The sequence below is a fragment of the Camelina sativa genome, chromosome 18, assembly GCF_000633955.1.
Source record: "Camelina sativa cultivar DH55 chromosome 18, Cs, whole genome shotgun sequence".
Lineage (NCBI taxonomy): Eukaryota > Viridiplantae > Streptophyta > Magnoliopsida > Brassicales > Brassicaceae > Camelina > Camelina sativa.
This window is the reverse complement of record NC_025702.1, coordinates 14,083,373-14,105,669: the sequence shown is the minus strand read 5'-3', so window position 1 is coordinate 14,105,669 and position 22,297 is coordinate 14,083,373. Positions and strand designations below refer to the sequence as shown.

The following is a 22,297-nucleotide window of genomic DNA, read 5'->3' as shown; positions in this document are numbered from 1 at the left end:
TACAAGAGGAGGCAGTGGAATGCGTTTTGGTTCTGTGTACGATGCTATTGGGTTAAAATCATCTTGGAGACGCAGTAGTCCGCCTTCCTTCAAAGTAGCTACCCAGCCATGGGATGACCCGATCGCTGCCATTGGATTATTCACCAACTCCATATATAGCCACCTTCTTTTCCAAAATAGTGGACCAATATTCATTATGATAGTAAATCAAGAGTTTTCCGAGACCCTTTCCACAAGGATCAGCGTCAATGATGGTGCAAGGAGGGGTTTGCAACAAGGAAGTTGATAAGCCATTAGAGAGAAGTGGGGAGGATCTTACAAACGTAGGTTTCCTACGAAAGCATAGGTTCAAGGGCTGGTTGAGAAGCAGAGACATGAATAATGGCGAAAAGCAATAGATTAAAAACAGAATAACCCTAACTGAAGAAATGGTGATCTTCTCCACCTAAAAACCTACATTAGTACAGATGAAAGGACTTGCCCACCAAGTTTCATAACTTTAAACTAATTATGGTCAGACACAATCTTAATTGGAATTCATTTTAAATATGGTCAAACTCAAGCCCTCCATTAATCTCTTATTTAGGCCTTGCACACCAAGTTTCCTCCAAAATGTCTCTAAATGCAAAAAAGTCATTTGGTAAACCAAATTTCACATATTCTGTAGCTGGACATGACTGGTCACACAAACAACTTGGAACTCAGCTTCAATGACAAGAAACCTTTTTGATAAATCACGGAGATCGATCTTCAAGAGATAGAAAAACTTGGGCGAACCTCTTCCGATCCTGTACTTGGGCAATGAAACCAATAGATAGCATGGACCACCGAAAACAAAGACAAGACAGTGTGTTAGTTACCTTTGTGATGGTGGTCTGATTTGTAAGCTAAATAATATGTATTCTCCGAGTTAATTAATTACCTTTGTGATCGTGGTCTGATTCTTGTCGTTGCTTTAGTAATCGTAATTGATTTCTGCATAGCTGGTTGCTTCGTTGGACAAGCTAAAACAATTTAAGCAATACTATCTGATTTGCAATTAATATCTAAATTTTAGAGATTGGATTTTTTTAATTACATAATATATACATAAACTTAAATATTAGGTTTTAGTTTACCACAACCAAATCAAAACAAATCTTTGTTTACCCAATCAGTAAGGTTTCAGATGATCCTTGGAGGCTTTCTTTCATAATATTTTCTTATTTCTTTCTGTAAAAGTAGCATTATACACATAGATTGTAGATTCTTCTGCACTTAACAACAAATCCTAACCACCAGATGATTTTGGGAAGTTTGCTTGTTCTGCAATGAAGAAGAAGAAGGAACCAAATTCTAAGTTCCAGTTTCTGTTTTCACTGTTTTGCGTCTCACAGGAAATAATCAGGTGCAGGTTTCTTGGACGGAGCTCCTCTAGATTCCTGTATCCATAGTCATATTATGTCAGAAAAAAAATCAAACAGCAAGTTGAACATGAAACTAGATAGGTGAGGCTCTTACTTGTGGGGCTGCATCGAAGACACGAAACTCCTTATTTAGATTCTCATCGAGCTCTAGAATTGCAGCTACATTACCGCATCTGGAGGACATTCAGAAATAACATGAACATTCAAAGGCAAAGGAAACAAGATCATGATATGTGTAAGGTTCTGAGTATCTAATTAATTACCTATAACAGTAATTTGGGGCAGACCAAACAGTGACTATCTGACTATTGAACATCCATTTGTAACCTTCCATAACTAGCTGATGAGCTCGGCAAATATAATCAATGTTGTTTGAGTGGTTAAAAGACGTGACAACACTCCCGCCAAAAAGGAATCCAGCACCCCGGGGACTCAATCCCCAGCCATCTACAATATCTTCTGGATCAGACCATAAAAGATCACACATGGCACCATCATGTGGTACTTCTTGCTTTCGATCAATAGCCCTGATCTAACAAAAGAAATGTATTAACGGACTAGTCAGTTATATCCTTATAGCTAAAACTTTCTAATTATATCATTCACTTTCTCAACCTGGTCTAGAGTCATAATAGCTGGAGAGAGACCTCCATGAACACAAAATATCTTGTTCTCGACAAGAGCTGAAAGACTTAGACATATAAAAGATAGAAAGTTTCCGTTACATTAAACCAAAATAACATCTACTCAGAACTCCAAAACAAAAGCTGAAAAGGAGTTTGTACCTCAAGTAGTCAAAGATATCTGTGCAGTATCTCCAGACATTTACAGAGCCATATTTACGCAGGCACTCGTCGTAAAATCCATATACCTACTAAAGGGCAGACTCTTAAAATAGTCTGAAAAATACACACACGCATCAAAGTTTACTAATAATAGACTGAACTCACCTGCGTAATCTGCCGGCTCTCGTGGTTCCCTCTAATGAGAGTTATACGGTCTGGATATCTAACCTGAGAATATAAAAAGTAACTAACTTAAAGGATTGTAGAACCCCCCATTGCGAGGAAAGACACTCCAAACAATTTGAATTTTTATGAAGCAAACAAAAAGTAAAACACTGATGGGCTCTTTATTATTAATTACCTTGAGAGCTAGAAGAAGTAGAAATGTCTCAACTGAATAAAAACCTCGGTCAACAAAATCTCCAAGAAACAAGTAATTCGTCTTAGGGCAATCACCCCCGACTTTAAAAAGCTCTTTCATGTCATAGAATTGCCCATGGATGTCTCCACATATCTAATCCACATCAAAACAAAACAAAATCTAAGGATGAATTAACTAGCAAGACAATGAACAAAGAGAGTTTCATCGACTCCATTCAAAGGAACCATTGTAGCTGAGTCTTTTAAGTTATCAAATGTATTTCGAATCCCTACAACATAGGAACCAGAAAATTCATACTCAATTTCAGTAACTAATATAAGTAAACCATAACATATCTAAATTTCTGAATCCAAAACTAAACTAAAACTGTTCTGAGCTACAATTATGCCCAAGGCCCCAATTTTAAATTGTCGTCGGATTCCTCAACTCACAAGCCTTTGACTTTAATGGGTTCTCAGCAAAACTCAATCTTTAAACACAAGTATGGATAAATTCTGAAACTTGAATCTAGAAAACAAACAGAAGAAAACTTACAGTGACAGGAGCATCAACTCTTTGAACATTGCTCTCTTCAACGAGAATCTCCATAGCTTTAAGACAAAGAGCCTTCACTTCTGATTCTTTCAAAGGTTCACAGCGTTTAAGCTGCTCTATTTGCTGGTCTAAGTCTGACATTTTTCTCTGTTCCTTTCTCTCTTTCTTGTTTTACTACTTCTTCTTCCACCTTTCTTCACAACAGACAACTAATCGAAAAGAAAAAAGAAAAAACCTCTAGTTTCGATAATCAGACAAAAAAAATCACCAACCCTCGTCAAAAATTCAATAAAAAGTGAGGAAAAAACAAGCGAAAAAAATCGTGTTCTTCGTCTTCCCCAGGAGAGGCTTTGCTCCTCTCCGAAGGGGGTGTTCTTCCCCAAACTCCCCTCTTTCTTTTTTCTCTCTCTCCTTCGCTCTGTTTTAATATTTTGTTTCCGGTCCTTCTCTTTTCATGATATTCCAAATTTGTCGCGGATGTTTTTCAGATTACATTCTAAGCACCAATCCTTTAATTTGGGCCAGATTCTTTAAAGATTGGACCATTGGCCCATATATAACATAGTAATTAGGCTTAATTTTGATTAGAATCGGATGTTTTATCTAAAACATTGTAGCACCCAACTAAATTCACTATGGGTGAAACAAAAAGCCAAAAGTCTAAGAGTCCATATTGGCCTAATTAGGTTATGTTAAATTAAAGTAGTGTGTGTGTTGTGACGACAATATAAAAGTCAGTTTTGTGATAGAGAATATAAACGGTACTTAAGTACTTACATGTATAAAAAAATAAAAATAAACTATGATAGAAAACTATAAAACTTAGAGAATATTTAACAGAAAGAAAAAGTTGGATCAAGAATGACATGTACTCCACATTATAAACAAGTTAAAAAAAAAATAATGGTGGCAAATTTGATTATCTATGTTTTTAACAATCGGAGAAAGAAAGTAAACTTATAGGTCAAAGTCAATGTAAAGAAAGCAAAAAGAGTAAAAGGGAATGTTGCGGATCGAAGAAAAGACTCTTTGCTTTTTGGCCTAACTTAATTTGTTTTTATCTATTCTACTCAATAGACTCAAATTGGACGATGACTTTGTTTTAGTAGGTTTTTCATTAAAAATGATTAGAGAATCATTTAATTTAATTAAATTAACCTATAGTTTTGATTTATCTAAATGACCATTATACCCTTGTGTCGATCACTTAAAACTAACTGGGTCGGGACGCAGATCCTCTCTGACCCGAAAATAGAAGAAAAAAAAATGTGGATTTGTTTGTTTTCCAGATTAATAATTTTCGGATCATGTATATTATTTGATTCAAAAATAGTTAAACACACAATCAAACAGAAGTATAATCCCTATAAATAAGGAAACTGGTATCAAATTATTTAATGGCTTCAGTAATATCAAATATTAACTACTACCATACTTAATCCCTATAATTATTAATAATAATGAAAAATCTTTAATATTTATCAATTGTGACTGTGCTGTTTCCAAAATAATTAATAGATTAAATACGAAATTGTATATATATATGTAAACTTTTTTGATTTGCTTTTATATTGTGAGGTATTTACGGAAACAACAAATCAACTTAATACAGTTAAATAAAAATAAATCATCATTTAGTTTAGATTTTCAATATTTCCTTAACGAAATTATAGTAATTAATTATGATTAGTATAGATGAAAAGAATAAAAAACACATAAATTATATATATGTAAAGTTGTAAACTAATTTACAGAAAAGATGTATTGTATATCCCACATCGACTAAATATTTTAGAATATGGTTGATAATCACTATAAATATATGACTAATATGTTTTGAGTACAAATGAGCAGAGAGCTTGATTTATCAGGTATCCAAATTTAACAGTTTAATTTGGTTCTATATTTGAGCATATTTAAACTTTTAAAAGTAAACATAAAATAATATATTAACGTTTTTTTAAAAAGTTTAAGATATTATAAATATTTAAATTTTTATAGAATGTTTAAATTATTATAAATATTTGAACTCCGTCAAAAGTTTAAAATATTATAATATATTGAAAGTCTATAAAATATTTAAGTAAAATTAATATTTTACTCTTAAAAATTTAAAATATATAAAAAGTTCGAGTTAAATCCGTTAAAACATGTATTTATCAAACTATAAATTAAATTGGGTTTTTTACAATTTTGCTGAGATTTTATATATCAAATATTAACTTCTAAGTAATAACCTAAATATACCTAATCTCACTATAAATACAATGGTTTCTTAACCATTAAAATATCTCAGACTAAAATTTAACAAGCAACTTCTATTCTTTTGATGACAAACCAAAATAAAGAAAAACTCATCCTCTTTCAAAACTACTATCCGATATTGCGGTGTGTCTATCTTTTTACAAAACTATTATCCGATATTGCGGAGATTTTCTTACAAAGCTACTATCCAATATTGCGGTGTGTCTGTTTCCGTGAAAAACTACATTCTACAAACTACTTACTCTATTAGGATTTCCAATTTATTGTATAACCTCAAATATACAAATAAACACTATATAAACAAAGAAAATAAGTCAAAATAAAAAACTACATTACAAATAAAACAAATTACAAAAAAAAACTCACTAACAAAATATATAATCTCGTGCTGTAGCACGGGGTATCACCTAGTTACATTGGAAAACCACAGTTTTCTTAAAGTTTGGTGAGCATTTAATTTTCAGTTGAAGAGTAAAAACAAAGAAAAGTAAATCGTACTAATAGGCAGGAAGATAAGCCATACACAATCTATGGTCGACGTCTTCGATCGGGTTAAGAATATAGTATTTTCTGTATGTGTTAAACTTCGAATAAAACATCCTCTCCAACCTTCAAAAACTCATAATTGTAACGAAACAATGAAACATTCTCGTTTTAATCGGACACTGAAAGTAGATGCTGCGATCGATCGAAACCTTTAAAACATGATCTAGATAAACATATAGTACGTTTTAACTCCTTAGCCGATATGTTAGTTGAAAGCTTCTTCCTCTCAAGAGGGAGACCAAAAAGAAAAATACTAGTACTATTATACTTAGTGGGAAGACTAATTTTAACTGAATTTAAAGTTGAACGAGAGGTAAGTAATCTAAACTCTTCTCCGATCCCCCTAGCTAGCCAACCGTTAATCGTTTTGTTGTCCAATAACGAGCAAGAGTCAATACAAATAATTTTTCCAAATAATCACAAGCCGACACAGACTATTATATAGATAATAGATTGATGCTCTTTTAGCATTTGAAACATTATTATTTTCATTACTAATCATCAAACCTTGATGTCTAATTTGGATACGTACTTCCTTGCTACAACAATATGTTGGATCATCTTGAATCCTTGATCACTTTCTCTATTTTTTCTTTCTTTCCAAACTAATATTTGAACTCTTTATTAAAAATATTTATATGATTTCAGTTTCTTGAAATTTTTTTTTTTTAAAATTCTCAAAATTAAAAATTCAATATGTCGGTTCTTAGGTTAGTCTAGTTTGAAAGTTAAACATCATGCAAATCCAATTACAAAGACTAAAACAATTGAAGAGCATATATTGGGGCCTAGTGTTACGCGTAGCGCGAGGATCACGGTAACTATATGTGGAAAGACTCAAAAGCTAATTAACAAAATAGACTTTCCTGGTCTTCTGGTTATTAATCCAATTCACTTTCCACGTTAGGGACATCATCTGAGTAACTGACAAACCACAAACAAAACTGACTTATGACTATTTTAAGATGATTTAATCCATTTTCTTTAACTGTTATGTGACAAGTATTTTCATGCACATAGCGTGTTATATATTTACGTGAACATCTAATTTATTAACTTACCAATAAAAAAAACATCTAATTTATTAAATAGAGTTTTATACGTTATATATCCAAATTCTGTAAGAGACGTATGGTATTTTCATGTATCATGCTATTTTTTAATGTAGATAACTTATTTTAAGGAGTGAATTTACGTTTTCGTCATGGCAATTTAATATTGTTTTTTTTATAAAGAGCAGTTTAATTTTGTTGTAGTTAGTTCAAACTTGCAAACAAAAAGTTTTCTTACATATTTTCCTTTTTTATTTATTTTTAAATATGTATACCAATAATTAAGTGACATATGTCTATTTTTATACAAGCAAAGTTTCTTACCAGCAAGGTTGCTTATTCTTTTTTCTTCTCTCTTCTTTTAATTATCTGTTTAATAAAAACATCGACGTGAGCAACCTTCGATGGAGGTGACCATAGTATTTCAGTTGGTGGTTGTGGCAGAATTAGGTATACACGAGAAACCATGGTTTCATCTGAGACTGAGAGTTATTAAATTATACTATTAACAATAAATTAACGGTAAAAATGTTACATGAGTACCTTATTTTTTTGGCTGAAAGTTTACGTGCCTATTATTATTATTTTGGTTGAAAGTTTACGTGCCTATTATTGCCTAGTGAATATGTTGAGTATTTCTTTAACTTCAGTTGATTGGTCTATATGCGATTAATTAATTACTTAAATTCAAAATCATCTGGTTGCATCCATGTCTCGAATCGATCTCATTTGAGCTAGCTGTATTAATTAAAGATATCCTAAATTATTTTTAAAATTGGTCTGATGATGCATAGTACTACTTTGTAGTGAAATTTTAAACATATGTATCTTTAACACCTTTCATTAATGATTAAATCTCTAAAAAGGTAATTATGATAATAATCAGTAACAATAAATAAATGTTAGTATATTGGTAGAGGAAATTATTCATGTATGAATATTTAATTCGTGACCAACTCATATAATTGTGACACTCTCGTTACTTGAAAGTTTGTAGTCATTGATAATGATAAGTCCAAATTCCAGTTAAGTATATACCACATATTATTAGTCAATAATCTCCTCTCCCTTCTCATTGCTCTTTGTAGCTCATTTTCTAACTGTTAAAATGTGCTAGCTAGAAAGAAAGATGAATTTTTTTTTTGGGTTTTAAATGTTAAGATTTTATTACTTATAATTTTAGTTAGAACTACAAAGTTATCTACCCTATACGAAAGTGGAATCTAAGACAGATTAGAATTTATAGCGGAAAAGAAATACAACCAAAGTAAAGATAGAGTTTGTTACGTAATTAATTAGTTATCTTGAGATAAGTATATATACAAAAACAAATGTAGCAAAAAAATAAAGATAAGAAGGGTATGAAAACGTATAGCAACAACAAAAGAAGAGGTTAAAACATCAAAATTTAAGAGAAAATTGGAGTTTTAGTACGTTTTTTAAATTTAATTGGAAAATTAGTACATTCACTATTTAAAATTGGCAAAACACACACTTTCACTATTTACTACTATTTGAATTATTTTTTAATCTTCTACTAATCATTTTATTTACATATGTGCCATTGAAATTAAATATATATATATATATATATTTTTTCTTTTTTATTAAATCACCCATTGAATCTAATACAATATATATATATATATTTATTTTTTTTACAGATACAAAAAAAATATTTTTTTCTTTATAATTTGATATATATTTTGTGTAATGATTATATTTGATAATGTTAAATATTTTTTATAAATTTTGTATTAGTACACTTTATTAAGTGTACATGTGTTTGTACACATTATAATGTGTACAGTTATCAAGTTTACAAATAAATAATAATACACAAGTTTAACCTGTACAATTTATTTAGTATACTTATATATATGTTAATATACATGTTTTTATCCGTACAACTGATATATAATATATTCAATATGAATGAAATAAAATATTTATATATGTGTAATAAATGTGTACACTAAATATGATGTACAAATATCTTTTATGCAGTTACCCTTTTGTAATTTTACACTACTACACTATACCCCACTTTCTTATCTATTTCATATCTCTTCTATTATACAAATAATAAAACCCATCTATTTCTCCAATTATAAATAGTAAATGTGCTATAATTTCAATTAAGTTTTGAAAATGTACTATTTTGCCAATAAACCCAAAAATTAAATGGAATATATGGATTTAGTGACACAAGAATAATAAGAGCGAAAAATATATATTAATTTTTTTCAACAATGTTGCGTCTCAATAAAATATAAATTTGAATATAATCTTCGGTTTAGTAAAAACAAAATAGTAATGTTTGTCATTTAATAATATTTCTAAATTTGGTGGCTATAAATCAGAATTATACACAAAGAAAAATGCATAAGTCAGATAATAGATGTATAGAAACAGTAGGGCTTTCATTTCACGACTCTTGTGGCATGCTAGTGAAAATTTGGTTGTTGGCTTAATATAAGATATATTGGACCCACTTGTATCTTTCATTCTTGTTATACCTTTTGCTAATTATTCTTTTTATATATATACTTTATCTAACATTAGTAGTGGTACCAATGGAATTCATGCAATACCTATATCCATATATGTGTCTACCAACAATAACTTTACTCAAGTGACACTTTACCCATTTTTAAGATCCATTAATTATAGTTCAATTCAATGACTAAAGAACCCTCCAAATATTAATTAATGATTGTAAACTAAGGCATTTCAGATTTGTATGTTCATCCCTGTAATCTTGTTGTCATGTACTAATTGGTTTAATATTGGCAGCCAAAATTATGTATGGGTATTCAGAAGATTGAGTACAAATACAGCTTAGCTATTTTCATGTTCTATGTACAAAAATAATGTCTGTATATATATTTAGTGAGAAGGAAATATTAACCCCCCAAAGGTGCAACAACATGCATGCAAAAGAAATCAAAATCATAATCAACATTATAGTGTAAGAGAATATAATTGGGATGAAAATTATGTTTGGTGGAAATTAAAATAAGAAATTATTATAACATCTAGTTTTAGGATAGGGATGATGGAAATGTAGAGAAATGGATAGAGAGTTGAAAAAGAAAAAAAAAACCGGCAACATGATGAAGAAACTAGTCTCCTTTTGGTATGTTTGTTGCTTCCACTCTCTCTGTTCCATTGGATTCCATGAATTTTTGCCGTCAATCTCGTGCCTTACCCACTCTTATTCCTATATATTACATTTACTAGCTCATGCATATATATATTTTCTAAAAGTGAGATTTAAGCCAATTGATGTGTCCAGTTTCGTGTTTGGTTGGGGTTGGTATATATCGACAAGTGTTCTTAAATTTGCTCGTAATTTTTTTGATTTAATTATAATTTAATTATACGTTACCTCTCTAGAGGAAATTAAACTATATATATATACATTTGCCTCTAATTAGATCACCTGAGCTTACGTACGTTCCATCGATTAAATTATTTAAATATACATTGCCTTTAAATACATATAATTATACAGGTGTCGTCGTAATTTTAATGACATCGTCTTCGTCTAACCACATTTTGGTGCTAGTCGTAAAGATTACCTGGCAATCTCGTTAGGACCAATACTTGGGATATATAAATGATACGATATTGGATAAAAAAGCAATGGATGAAGAATGCTTGAAACATGCATGAATCTAACTAAGATCGTATCATAGCTTTAGTACTCCTGATGTTCCCTCGGGTGGTATCATATAGAAACACATTCATTTTCCTTTTGATTTTTCTCATCATGAATTTCTAAAGCCAACCAATAATCTCTTACTCTTAAATAAGACTCATGAAACAACCCTAATTAACCTTGTATAATTATGGTCCTCTTAATTACTAATCTCATAACCAACATATTTTTTTGTATTGTTTTATCATCATTCATCATATTCAGTTCAAAATTTTAACATATTACAACAAAACGATATATTATAAGGAACTACCATCCACTTAGATATGATTGACGAGTCAACAAACAACACGTTGAAATTAATCAAAATTTTGCATTCACTCAATCTACGAAAGTCACATTAAAATTTGAATCCAGCCAGGTGATGATGCCACAAAAAAAAAAAATCAAATATATTTCCACAACTGAAAACACAATAATCAACTAGTATATATTATAACTATATATATATATATATATCCAAGAAATATCTCAATCAATATATAAACACACTAAATACCACAGCATAAAACGACATTTAAAAATATAAATAAATATGTATATAAAGAACTTCCTTCTATATATGACCGAAAATATATTACCATGATAAATACCACATTCTTCTAATCTCAAAAATAGTTATACGTATATGTAGTCTATGACCAGAATATTGTTGCGCTTTAATTTATATATTATATACTTTTTGTAGATGTGTGTGAACAAATGCTATTTTGATACCAAAAAAAACATAACAATTTGCGAACAAAAAAAAAATGTTTAGATATTTTCATTTTAAATCACAACCGCAAAAGTACTTTACAGAAAAATATCACATTAGATATTTAAAATTATACGTGTATACATCATATATTGATTATTGTGTGTACATCATACATATATAACCACCATATATTGTTCTACTCTTTACTCCAATTAGCCCTACACAAAATGTGGTTGACAAAAATATATAACCTATAGTGCACAAAATGACAAACTATGTCTATAGTATATCATGTGACACAAGTACACCACATTATTATATTTTGTTTTTGGGGAAACAAACATAATGATGCGTTGTTTTTGCATGAATAATCAGTACATAACACAATATGTATACGCAATGGCACATTTAATAATATGTTTCCCCATTCAACTTAACGCATACATTTATCATTTCCTCTTTTCTATAAATACGTGTAGTCTCTTCGAGCTTGTCTCATTCACAAAAAGAAGGTGTAGAGAAAGATAACGAGAGATCGAGAAGGAAAGAAGAGATCCACAGAGAGAGAGAGAGAGAGAGAGAGAGAGAGAGAGAGAGAGAGAGAGAGAGAGAAAAAAGAGAGAGGATGGCTTCTAAGGGAGACAATGTTGCTGTATGTAACATGAAGCTCGAGAGACTTCTCAGCATGAAAGGTGGCAAAGGACAAGACAGCTATGCCAATAACTCTCAAGCTCAGGTCTCTACATCTTTTTTTTTCAAAATTATATCATAAAAAATTTCTACTTATTATAATTTTTTTTCTCGAGTGAAAAATTCGAAAGATAGTCGTAAATATATATATATATATATATATATATATATTTTCTATTTTGAAGAAAGGTTTAGAGACGAAATTTTTTAAGAAAGATTTGCTCTTAAAAATAAATTCTTCCTGGGTGTATTTCCGTTCAATTCGGTTTAGTTCTCTATTACGGTTTCTTTGACTCATGCATGCTGATGATTTTGCTAAGTAATCAATTTTAAAAAATTAAGCTGTATATTAAAAGAAAATGAGGATAATGTTGAGACAAACAAGAGCCAGCGTCTACGTGCATGGTAATTTATATATTTAGTAATATAGATACCGACAATTTGATATCATGAAATGTAAAAGAAAAAAAATAATATATGCAGGCGATGCATGCACGGTCTATGCTTCACCTGTTAGAGGAAACACTTGAAAATGTTCACCTAAACTCCTCCGCCAGTCCCCCACCGTTCACGGCGGTTGATCTTGGTTGCTCATCCGGCGCAAACACTGTCCACATAATAGATTTCATAGTCAAACACATCTCTAAGAGGTTTGATTCCGCCGGAATCGACCCGCCGGAGTTCACAGCGTTCTTCGCCGATCTCCCGAGCAATGACTTCAACACACTTTTTCAGCTTCTTCCACCACTTGTCTCCAACTCTTGCATGGAGGAGTGTCTTGCTGCCGATGGAAACCGCTCCTACTTCGTCGCTGGTGTTCCCGGCTCGTTTTACCGGAGACTCTTTCCGGCGAGAACCATTGACTTTTTCCACTCTGCCTTCTCCTTACATTGGCTCTCTCAGGTACACACTCTAGACGTAACGTTTACTCTGTCATGGTGTTCGGTTTTTCTGCTTTAAGCTAGCTTTAACGGTTAAATAGATCAATTAATTAATGTCAGAATACGGGAGTTATTATTAATATTTCTACCGGACTAGGGCTATCAAAAATCGGGACTAGCTAGTCTACCTCAGAAGTTTTTGTTATGCCAACGTTATTTTTGATTTTGTTAAACTTAAATTTTTTATTTTCGGTTGATAAATAATATAAATAAAAAATCCAAAACAAAACACTTTTGATAAATATGTTAAGAAATGGAAAATATGGTAGGTGCCGGAAAGTGTGACGGATAGGAGATCAGCTGCGTACAATAGAGGGAGAGTTTTCATACACGGCGCTGGAGAGAAGACAACGACGGCTTACAAGCGACAGTTTCAGGCGGACTTGGCGGAGTTTTTGAGAGCAAGAGCTGCGGAGGTTAAGAGAGGTGGGGCCATGTTTTTGGTTTGTCTCGGTCGTACCTCTCTGGACCCCACCGACCAGGGTGGTGCCGGTCTACTCTTCGGCACTCATTTTCAGGACGCGTGGGACGACCTTGTCCGCGAGGTACGTACGACCTTAGTCTATTAATCCCCAAAGTAATTAGTTAAAACTCTAAATTATTAACCTCGAGTTCTTAACTTATCTAATAGTTATATTACTATTATTAACCTATGCCCTTCTTTGCCTTTTACGAGTAAACGCTGGAAAAAATGGGGTAAACAACTTACTTATAACACTAGGATAAAATATCTACATTTGAGCCAATTTAAGTAATTCTTTGGGAATGTCGCCAGCTAACCTTTTTTTTGTTGTTGCTCTGTCTAAGAAATTAACTATTTTCTAAGAAAACTAAAAGTTCAAAACTTTATAACTCGTAAAGTCATCAAACCTAGTATACTATATAGTACTGTATTAGTATCAAATGTTAACCACAAGTTTCTTGAAATTAAGCTTTTCTTAACAAGACTATATATTTTCAAACCTATAGTATTCTATAGTTATATTGTATATACAGGACCACATGCTATCCATACTTTTCTTAAAATAAAATTTGATATACCGCCAAAAATATATCTTTGAGAAAATCACCGAACGTAGCATAGTATTGTATTTATATCCACAAGTTTTTTGAAATACAGTTTATTAACGACAAAATATATTTTTCATAAACAAATTATATTGTGTGTAAATCCCATATACGTATGTACAAAACAGAAACAAATGATTGTGGTGTGGCTTTGATTAAGACCACGGTAGTCTTACCACTCCTCGTTTTAAAGGTAACAATCAATTCTACCCGCCGGATTGCCCTCATCGATCCTAAATGAATCTGAACCATCCATCTCTACGATCATTATATCCGTCAAAATAAATTCGACATGATGACCTTTTAGAGACAAAATCGGCAGGCCATATTATTGAAGTACGGTAGTAAAAGAAGTCACTCAAAAAATTCAAGAAGAATTGTTACGTTTGCTTTCTAACATAATCATTTTAGTCCGTTAGATCAAATAGTCACCACCAAAAAGTAAAGTTCACAAATAGTCAAATGATATTAATATAAAAGTTAGTTAATCAAAAAGGGTTACATATATATATATAATTCAATCAGGATATAAATTCATATATTCAGTTACGAAAAACAGAGTCCTAAAGGCTCACCATAAAATGATTCGAACATTTTTTTGTGTGTTTAACTAATTAAAAGTCCTGATGATTTTTTTTTTAAAGAATTTCGGTCTAAAATTGTTATATGAATCTATGATTAACCGCAATTAACATTTTATTTTTAGGGTTTGGTAGCAGCAGAGAAACGGGACGGATTCAATATCCCAGTGTACGCACCAAGCTTGCAAGATTTCAAGGAAGTAGTTGAAGCCAACGGCTCATTTGCAATTGAGAAGCTGGTGGTTTACAAAGGAGGGAGTCCACTTGTGGTGAGTGAGCCGGACGACGCATCCGAGGTCGGTCGTGCCTTTGCTAGTAGTTGTCGGAGTGTGGCAGGAGTGCTTGTGGAAGCACACATAGGCGAAGAGCTAAGCAATGAGCTGTTCTCACGAGTTGAACGCCGAGCCACTAGCCATGCCAAAGATGTCTTGGTGAATTTGCAGTTCTTCCACATCGTCGCTTCTTTGTCCTTTACTTAATACCAAATAATATGACAAAGACTAAGAGTGGAAATGGTTGCACTAGGGATGAATGAGTTGAAAAAATATGAGTTGAATAAAATTGGTTGAATAGTATTCAACTCATTCATCCACTAAATAGGAGATGGAAGAGTTGAACAAATTTCCTTTACAATTTGTTCATTTCTCTAGTTTTTTTGGTTGAATGAGTTGAATATGTTTTCCAACTTATTTATCTCAAATGGTAAAAATTTAGTTGAATGATCATTCAACCTATTCAACCTATTAATTTAAGTCATCCATTTGTACCCTAATTAAAAGTAATATGTTCGTGTACTCTCTTGTTTAAACTTTTGTTTTTCTGTTCGTAGGGCCTCTACTTAATTTGTTCTTTATAGTTCTTATCTTCGTTATAATGGGGTTTTGATCATGTAAACTAAATTAGTCGGCCTTTAGTACCAAAGAAAAACTTTATGAAAAAGGAAGCCTCTTGTTCCAGTGTATGCAGGGTTCCTACCCAAATCAACCAAACCAAACTGAAATCATAGTAAAACAACTCGAGTTTACTTCTTTTTATGTCAATAGTCAAATTCACTCCCAAAACTTTTGGGCCAAAAGTTAACGAATCCAAATTTGAATCTTTTCGTAACATTTTTTTTACGCTTGAAACCACTGTAATGTTTAAAGTAAAATACGGAATTTTTTATAAATCTTTGTATCCTATAATTGAAAGAAATAGACGTTAAAAGCATCTTGTTAAAGAAAGAAAGGCAGGTGAATAATAAACCACTATTGAATATATATTTATATATTACTAAACAAACGCACGATATACAAATTATTGCTTCATTACATCACCACTATTGAATTAATTCAAGTGCTTTCCACACTAGTTCCAAGTGATGATGATCAGTACTCAGTAGTACGTCTTGTACTCCTTGATCTCAGCGTAGTTCTTGGCACAATACTCAAACAAGCTTCCATCGAAGCACCGCCTTATAGCTTCTTTAGACAAGAATCCTTCTTCATCACTCGCTAACACATACAATACTCCCCATTCCACCTTGCTCGCTAGCCTACATACCAATTAATACACTTCTTCAAGAAACCAAAAATCCGTTAATTATAAAGGGAACATCACCACATTTGAGCATGTAACAAGTACGTACCATCCGAAAAAGTCAAAGGCATCGCGGTTTCCTTCCGTCATGTCCCATAGTTCTCCAAGACTCAATTTATCTGGTACTGTCCTCGCGTATTTGCTAAACATCAACTCAAGATTTGCTGGTGTATACCTTCCCAAATCATACATATATATACATATAAATTGTGGTATGAATCCCGATATAATTATAGAAATATCAAATATGGATTGTGGTAAAGAGAATCACTAACCTTCCTTCATTGTCATATGTTTTAGAGTCGCTTCCGTGCTTTGCCTTGTGAATGTTGTGTATATATATAGGGAAAAATGGAGACGGTAACCATCCCTGTTTCAGCAAATTGTAAACGTAACAATCATAGCTAGGTCCAGCTCGATAAAGCTAAAATTAGTTAAACCAAACTATATGTACTGTACCGGGAGAGTAGCATAGCTAAGAGCTAAGTGGATACAAGCCGTTAAGATAAGTGACGCAAGTAAATTGAAACCGAGTAACTGGAACCCTGGTGCAATCGATTTCGTATATGTATACAAAAACCAGTAAATATATAAACCGATATGTTATAACTCATCAACTCTATATATGGAGAGGTTAAAGGGTGTACCAGAGAACGTTTCATAGGGATAAATGATGCCATTATCATCCAAATCGAAGAAAGCTACATGTTGCTGCATAACACTAAGGCCATTGTGTCTATGCTCTGGTGTTCCTAGCGGGTGTTCCATGTCTGGTGCTTGTAGTGCTCTCGGCAAATCTAAATATTAAAAACACCCGGTTATGTAGCGTACAAGTCACGCATTATTTATGTATATGAACATTTATAGATGGGTTAGGATATCATAAGTACAAGGTTTAGTAAGTGTGTCATCCAAGTCACCGCGAACACGACGGTGATAAGTTACTGGAGCATAGGGAGCCACCGTCTCCATTGCGTCTCTCTCCATCCTCGCCATTGTCGTCATTTCTCTCTCTCTCTTTCTCTCTCTACAGCGAGATGAGAAGTGGACAAATTAGGAAGAAGAGGAGAGNGTTTTAGAGTCGCTTCCGTGCTTTGCCTTGTGAATGTTGTGTATATATATAGGGAAAAATGGAGACGGTAACCATCCCTGTTTCAGCAAATTGTAAACGTAACAATCATAGCTAGGTCCAGCTCGATAAAGCTAAAATTAGTTAAACCAAACTATATGTACTGTACCGGGAGAGTAGCATAGCTAAGAGCTAAGTGGATACAAGCCGTTAAGATAAGTGACGCAAGTAAATTGAAACCGAGTAACTGGAACCCTGGTGCAATCGATTTCGTATATGTATACAAAAACCAGTAAATATATAAACCGATATGTTATAACTCATCAACTCTATATATGGAGAGGTTAAAGGGTGTACCAGAGAACGTTTCATAGGGATAAATGATGCCATTATCATCCAAATCGAAGAAAGCTACATGTTGCTGCATAACACTAAGGCCATTGTGTCTATGCTCTGGTGTTCCTAGCGGGTGTTCCATGTCTGGTGCTTGTAGTGCTCTCGGCAAATCTAAATATTAAAAACACCCGGTTATGTAGCGTACAAGTCACGCATTATTTATGTATATGAACATTTATAGATGGGTTAGGATATCATAAGTACAAGGTTTAGTAAGTGTGTCATCCAAGTCACCGCGAACACGACGGTGATAAGTGACTGGAGCATAGGGAGCCACCGTCTCCATTGCGTCTCTCTCCATCCTCGCCATTGTCGTCATTTCTCTCTCTCTCTTTCTCTCTCTACAGCGATATGAGAAGTGGACAAATTAGGAAGAAGAGGAGAGCGAAACATTTCGATGCTCCGTGGCGGACATGCACGCGCGACAATGCCACATTCATTTCACCCTTCACACGAGTCAATGACACTTGTCACTTAAAAGTGGATATAGAAACCAGAACAAGCTTTTCTAAAACCGAACCGTAACAAAGTTGTTTCTTGTTACACTGAAAAAAAAAAAACGAATAGAACCATACCTTACCTACCTACATAACCAAGCATGATTGAAATGAAGAAAACCAAAATTATAAGACTAAATTAACCAAACCAACAAAAAATAATAAAAAACTGAATTACAATTTCGACTACAGAACCGAAATCAACTTAAGCGGTTATGGATGGAATTGGAACACACTTATCATAACATTGATACATTTGGATAAAACTGAGAAGTGACCGACCTTGCCTAACTTGAGGATGCTAAATACTTGGACAAAAACGATTCTGCAATAGGTTTTTATGGGCCTTCTATCTCCAGGCCCATATATGAGATGAGCGCGTGGCACATAAACACAATGTACCGTTGTAAGAACTAAGAAAGTTGTGATTTTGGTCAAGCTTACATTTACTCCCATAATATAAGTAAGTCACTTGCAGCTTTTTTGGAGTCAAGATGATACCGTACCAACTACTAAAACAACACTAACAAAAACAGACACACACACACATACACATTCTACTCTGAAATGTTTTTTTGTCTTCTCTCTCAGGTGTTTCATCAAAGCCTTTTTCTCCCTAAAAAACCAACTCAAACATTGAAAATTACAGATCTTTTCCTCTTTTATTTTTTTAAACCATCAAGGTGAAGCTGGAACTTGATGATCTGCAGCACCAGAAACTGGAGATGAAGCAGCTTCCTCTTTCGAAATGGCAACGTAGTTTGTAGGAGCAGCCGGCCTGTTGAGACTCTCCCTTCTTCCTCCTTCTTTTGCAGTAGACCTGCTTCCGTTCTGGTTTGCGTTCAATGATAAACGCCGGTTTGGAGCTCCATTTGCTCCTCCGTTGTTAGCTCGTAGCCCCACAGGTTTCTTAGCACTGACTGGTCTTGCAGGGCTTGGCCTGGTGCTAAAGGCAGAGTCTTGCTCTAGGTGTGGCTGTTCTTGAACCTTCTTTTGTTCCTGTTCATTAATTACAACAGAGGAGTTCTTTAGGTGACTAACATCTCGCCTTAATCATAATTGAGTAGAAATGATGAACTTACCCTCAGCCTCCGTTTCTCCTCTTCTCGTTCTTGCCTAAGCATACCGTACTCATCTAGCATAGCTAGCAGAGGAACACCATCGTAGGCAAAGGACATGCTGTGTTCCTCTTCCCAAGCCCGGGTCTTGGCAACCAATGTGTCAACCATGGCTTTGCACAAAACAAAAGATCCAAACTTTATTTGATATATGATGAATACATAAGAGAAGTTTGCAAGCATATCTTAGCTATTCAAACCATACCAGGAATCTTGCTAACCAGAATCCTAGCTTTCTCAGCTCTCTTGAGATTCAAGTGTGCACCTCTACTTGCACTGTACCTGTTCTGATCCTGTTTTCAGAAAACGAAACCGTGGAAATGCTCAAGATCCAGTTTAAAGTTACTGTATATTGTGATGTATCATAGTGTGTGTGTATTGAGAGAACTTATGCATTACCCGGTTGTAGTCTTCTAGCCAGCTCTCTTCCTCACAAGCTGACATCCATTTCTCAACACGGTCCAATATATCTTTTCTACTAAACGCTTCTTCCTTAGCCTTTGCTATCTGGCTATCCATGTCTGCCAATAACTCAGTAGGCTCAACGTTTCCAGAATCAATCAGCGACATGATCCTCTCACGAGCAGATTCCGGATTTATTTCTACATGAGCACGAGCATATATCTCCTCAAGCTCAGATTGTTTCTTGAAAGCAATTTCTTTCATTCGGCTAGCTTTCAGCTGGTCAAGCCTATCCACTTCCACCACGGCCTTCACGAATTTATATGAAATTTTTAGCAAAGCAGTAACTGATTCTTCAGAACACAAAGGAAGATTTATCAATGCAATATAAAATTACCTGCTCAATCAAATCACGTGCAAGAGCACCTGGCAAAGTGACTTCATCAACTGAAGCTGAAATGTTACAGGTAACATGATCAAAAAGCTCCCTTTCCTCATCAGGAGTATCCATCAGATTCCATAAATCAATTAGCTGAGTAGCCAGCTCTTGAAGCTGCAACAACAAAAAACAAAGAATCAGTAAAAAGCTCTCAACCAGTTTGATATACAACAGATGCAATTTATAGGGAACAATATTAGACAAGCTAAGGCTGCAGATAAAATTTGTCTTTACCTTTTGAAGTCTTTGCTTCTTATCATCTTTAAGAGTCAAGACGGTTTTAGCCAACCTTGAAAGTGTATCATTGCTAATGCTTTTAGACTGGACACCAGTTTCTTCATCTAAGCTTGGATGAACTTCGGTGACAGTGCTTAAGAAATCCAAACCAAGAACGGCACATAGATCATGAACAGTACTCACAAATTCTAGCACTTTTTGCAGCCTGTCACTCTGCCACCAAAACAAAGCAGTTAGAAAGGAAAAAACATATCACCACGAAATCTGGATATCCCTAACACAAATTTTTACCTTCTCTTTCTGGAGCTCTTGGAGTTGGCTCTGGAAATCGTCTAATTTCTTCAGAGACAAATCAGACTCATCGACTATAGGAACCTCATTGCTCAAACCCCCAGCAATCTCTCCACATATCTTCTGAATTTGTGATTGTACATCAGAGAACTCTCTGACTCTCTCCTCTTTCTGTTGCCACAGTTGTTCAAGAGCCGGTGCTATAGCAGCAAGTTGCTCTTTAATCGTTCCTGAAGACTTATCCGGCTGCAACAACATAAGAAACAAAAAGACAAAAAAAATATCACAAACAAAACACTTCAGCTACATTTTCCAATTCTAAACATATGGACAAAAAAAAAAAACTTACAATGCCAACTAAGTTTTTATCTCCAAGAGATGCAGTGAGGCTTGATAGCTCAGCATTAGCATCTGACAAGGTTTGAAGAAGCTCAGCTCGGGATTTAGCAGCCTGCTCAACTTTTCTCTTGTAAACATCAAGACACTCTTGCTCTATCTGAAGAAGCAGTTTGTCTCTTTCCTCATCACTCTCACCAACTTCATCCCAGATTTCCTAATTAAAAAAGAAGTTAATGTTACACAAAGATTGTGAGTAAAAAAAAAAAAAAGCCCTGAAAATACAATCTTAGAATAAAAAGATGGTTGTAAGATTGTTACCTGCAACTTCTGCAGTAAGGTACCACAAGAAATTTCCCCGAGAAGAGGACTTTCAGTATCTGTGATCGCCATCAGAAGGTTCTTTCCTACAGAAACGATCGGAAACAAACACCAATTAGAAACGATAACACTAAACTAAGAATGTAGTACACAGAGAACTCCACAGTGAGTAATTGACATCGCTCAAAAATCATCACTTGTATAAGATCTTATTTATGCATCAGAATTGCAATAACATTACAAACTCTGTAGATTGTTCTCAATCAAAGGTGTAATCTTTTTTATTTGGGAATCAAAAACCCTTCTTCAATCACTCAACTGCACAGACCAAAACATTCAAAAGAACCCTATGAGTTGGAAAGAAGAAGTCTTAAAACTACCCAAAGCTCAAAAACCCTTTTGTTCACCATGAGAGCAAGGAAGCAAACAAAGTCCGATCAAGGAAAAGTAAAAGCATGAGAAAAAAAAAGAAGCAGATCTCTTGTATAAGAAAAGAAAGAAAAAAAAAAACAAGAACTTGAAGAGAATAATCAAACAGCATTGGTGATAAAACCAAAGTAATATAAAAACTAAAGACTTTAAACTGATCAAATCTAACAGTGAAAAAAAAAAACAACGTTCATTACCGAGATTGACACAGGATTTCTAGGGTTTTAAATGGGTTTCTCCACACACACACAAAAGCCACACACACTTGCTTCTTCTTCTAGATCTGAAGTTGTATGACAAAACTCACACTATTGAGAGTGAGAGAGATAAAATCATTTTAGCAAAGGAAGGAAAATAAAAATCAATCTATGGAGGAGAGAGAGAGGTGGAAGAGACGGAGAGGTGAAGGACGGGACCCACTCTTTTTTGGTTGTACGATGGTAACTCCAAATTACTCAACCACAGACCACACCCCTTGATTTTTTTTAACAAACATCACTGTTCACAGAC

The 22,297-nt window shown here is 33.7% G+C and overlaps 5 protein-coding genes across 8 annotated transcripts; 1 reads left to right on the top strand and 4 right to left on the bottom strand.

Annotated features, from left to right (window-relative positions):
* On the bottom strand, positions 1,129 to 3,527 carry LOC104761559 (serine/threonine-protein phosphatase PP-X isozyme 2). 2 transcript variants are annotated; one of them, XM_010484660.2, is made up of 8 exons: positions 3,108 to 3,527; positions 2,553 to 2,705; positions 2,357 to 2,419; positions 2,192 to 2,277; positions 2,022 to 2,097; positions 1,670 to 1,938; positions 1,501 to 1,579; positions 1,129 to 1,421 (listed from the first exon to the last, which is right to left on the bottom strand). In XM_010484660.2, the coding sequence occupies exons 1-8, from the start codon at positions 3,246 to 3,248 to the stop codon at positions 1,371 to 1,373; spliced, it is 918 nt and encodes a 305-aa protein (XP_010482962.1). In that variant the 5' UTR covers positions 3,249 to 3,527; the 3' UTR covers positions 1,129 to 1,370. The 2 variants fall into 2 exon arrangements, with proteins under 2 accessions (XP_010482962.1, XP_019095428.1); XM_019239883.1 differs by lacking the exons at positions 1,129 to 1,421; positions 1,501 to 1,579 and having other exon boundaries at positions 1,670 to 1,933.
* LOC104761558 (indole-3-acetate O-methyltransferase 1) lies at positions 11,847 to 15,522 on the top strand. Of its 2 annotated transcripts, XM_010484659.2 has the most exons (5): positions 11,847 to 12,130; positions 12,568 to 12,987; positions 13,295 to 13,570; positions 14,800 to 15,174; positions 15,443 to 15,522. In XM_010484659.2, the coding sequence occupies exons 1-4, from the start codon at positions 12,020 to 12,022 to the stop codon at positions 15,151 to 15,153; spliced, it is 1,161 nt and encodes a 386-aa protein (XP_010482961.1). In that variant the 5' UTR covers positions 11,847 to 12,019; the 3' UTR covers positions 15,154 to 15,174; positions 15,443 to 15,522. The 2 variants fall into 2 exon arrangements, with proteins under 2 accessions (XP_010482961.1, XP_010482959.1); XM_010484657.2 differs by lacking the exon at positions 15,443 to 15,522 and having other exon boundaries at positions 11,849 to 12,130; positions 14,800 to 15,244.
* Positions 15,910 to 17,299, bottom strand: LOC104761557 (peroxygenase 2). Of its 2 annotated transcripts, none has more exons than XM_010484655.2 (6): positions 17,143 to 17,299; positions 16,900 to 17,049; positions 16,712 to 16,797; positions 16,528 to 16,622; positions 16,302 to 16,427; positions 15,910 to 16,208 (listed from the first exon to the last, which is right to left on the bottom strand). In XM_010484655.2, the coding sequence occupies exons 1-6, from the start codon at positions 17,255 to 17,257 to the stop codon at positions 16,049 to 16,051; spliced, it is 732 nt and encodes a 243-aa protein (XP_010482957.1). In that variant the 5' UTR covers positions 17,258 to 17,299; the 3' UTR covers positions 15,910 to 16,048. The 2 variants fall into 2 exon arrangements, with proteins under 2 accessions (XP_010482957.1, XP_010482958.1); XM_010484656.2 differs by having other exon boundaries at positions 17,173 to 17,299.
* LOC104763472 (peroxygenase 2-like) lies at positions 17,306 to 18,027 on the bottom strand. The gene is made up of 4 exons (XM_010486837.2): positions 17,922 to 18,027; positions 17,679 to 17,828; positions 17,491 to 17,576; positions 17,306 to 17,401 (listed from the first exon to the last, which is right to left on the bottom strand). Exons 1-4 carry the CDS (start codon positions 18,025 to 18,027, stop codon positions 17,306 to 17,308), a joined length of 438 nt encoding a protein of 145 aa, XP_010485139.2.
* On the bottom strand, positions 18,640 to 22,156 carry LOC104761556 (65-kDa microtubule-associated protein 1). The gene is made up of 10 exons (XM_010484654.1): positions 21,985 to 22,156; positions 21,359 to 21,444; positions 21,051 to 21,254; positions 20,702 to 20,947; positions 20,408 to 20,623; positions 20,132 to 20,287; positions 19,732 to 20,043; positions 19,538 to 19,625; positions 19,297 to 19,445; positions 18,640 to 19,213 (listed from the first exon to the last, which is right to left on the bottom strand). The coding sequence occupies exons 2-10, from the start codon at positions 21,428 to 21,430 to the stop codon at positions 18,893 to 18,895; spliced, it is 1,764 nt and encodes a 587-aa protein (XP_010482956.1). The 5' UTR covers positions 21,431 to 21,444; positions 21,985 to 22,156; the 3' UTR covers positions 18,640 to 18,892.

Coding starts and splice junctions, on each gene's coding strand:
- LOC104761559 (XM_010484660.2), bottom strand. CDS start 3,248: ATGTCAGACTTAGACCAGCAAATAGAGCAGCTTAAACGCTGTGAACCT. Junction 2,278..2,356: donor AGAGCCGGCAGATTACGCAG/GTGAGTTCAGTC, acceptor GCCCTTTAGTAG/GTATATGGATTTTACGACGA. Junction 1,939..2,021: donor CTATTATGACTCTAGACCAG/GTTGAGAAAGTG, acceptor TTCTTTTGTTAG/ATCAGGGCTATTGATCGAAA.
- LOC104761558 (XM_010484659.2), top strand. CDS start 12,020: ATGGCTTCTAAGGGAGACAATGTTGCTGTATGTAACATGAAGCTCGAG. Junction 12,131..12,567: donor CCAATAACTCTCAAGCTCAG/GTCTCTACATCT, acceptor TAATATATGCAG/GCGATGCATGCACGGTCTAT. Junction 12,988..13,294: donor CCTTACATTGGCTCTCTCAG/GTACACACTCTA, acceptor AAAATATGGTAG/GTGCCGGAAAGTGTGACGGA.
- LOC104761557 (XM_010484655.2), bottom strand. CDS start 17,257: ATGACGACAATGGCGAGGATGGAGAGAGACGCAATGGAGACGGTGGCT. Junction 16,623..16,711: donor TTAGCTATGCTACTCTCCCG/GTACAGTACATA, acceptor TTGCTGAAACAG/GGATGGTTACCGTCTCCATT. Junction 16,428..16,527: donor ACATATGACAATGAAGGAAG/GTTAGTGATTCT, acceptor TGATTTGGGAAG/GTATACACCAGCAAATCTTG.
- LOC104761556 (XM_010484654.1), bottom strand. CDS start 21,430: ATGGCGATCACAGATACTGAAAGTCCTCTTCTCGGGGAAATTTCTTGT. Junction 20,044..20,131: donor CACGTGATTTGATTGAGCAG/GTAATTTTATAT, acceptor AAATTCGTGAAG/GCCGTGGTGGAAGTGGATAG. Junction 19,214..19,296: donor AGGAGAAACGGAGGCTGAGG/GTAAGTTCATCA, acceptor ATTAATGAACAG/GAACAAAAGAAGGTTCAAGA.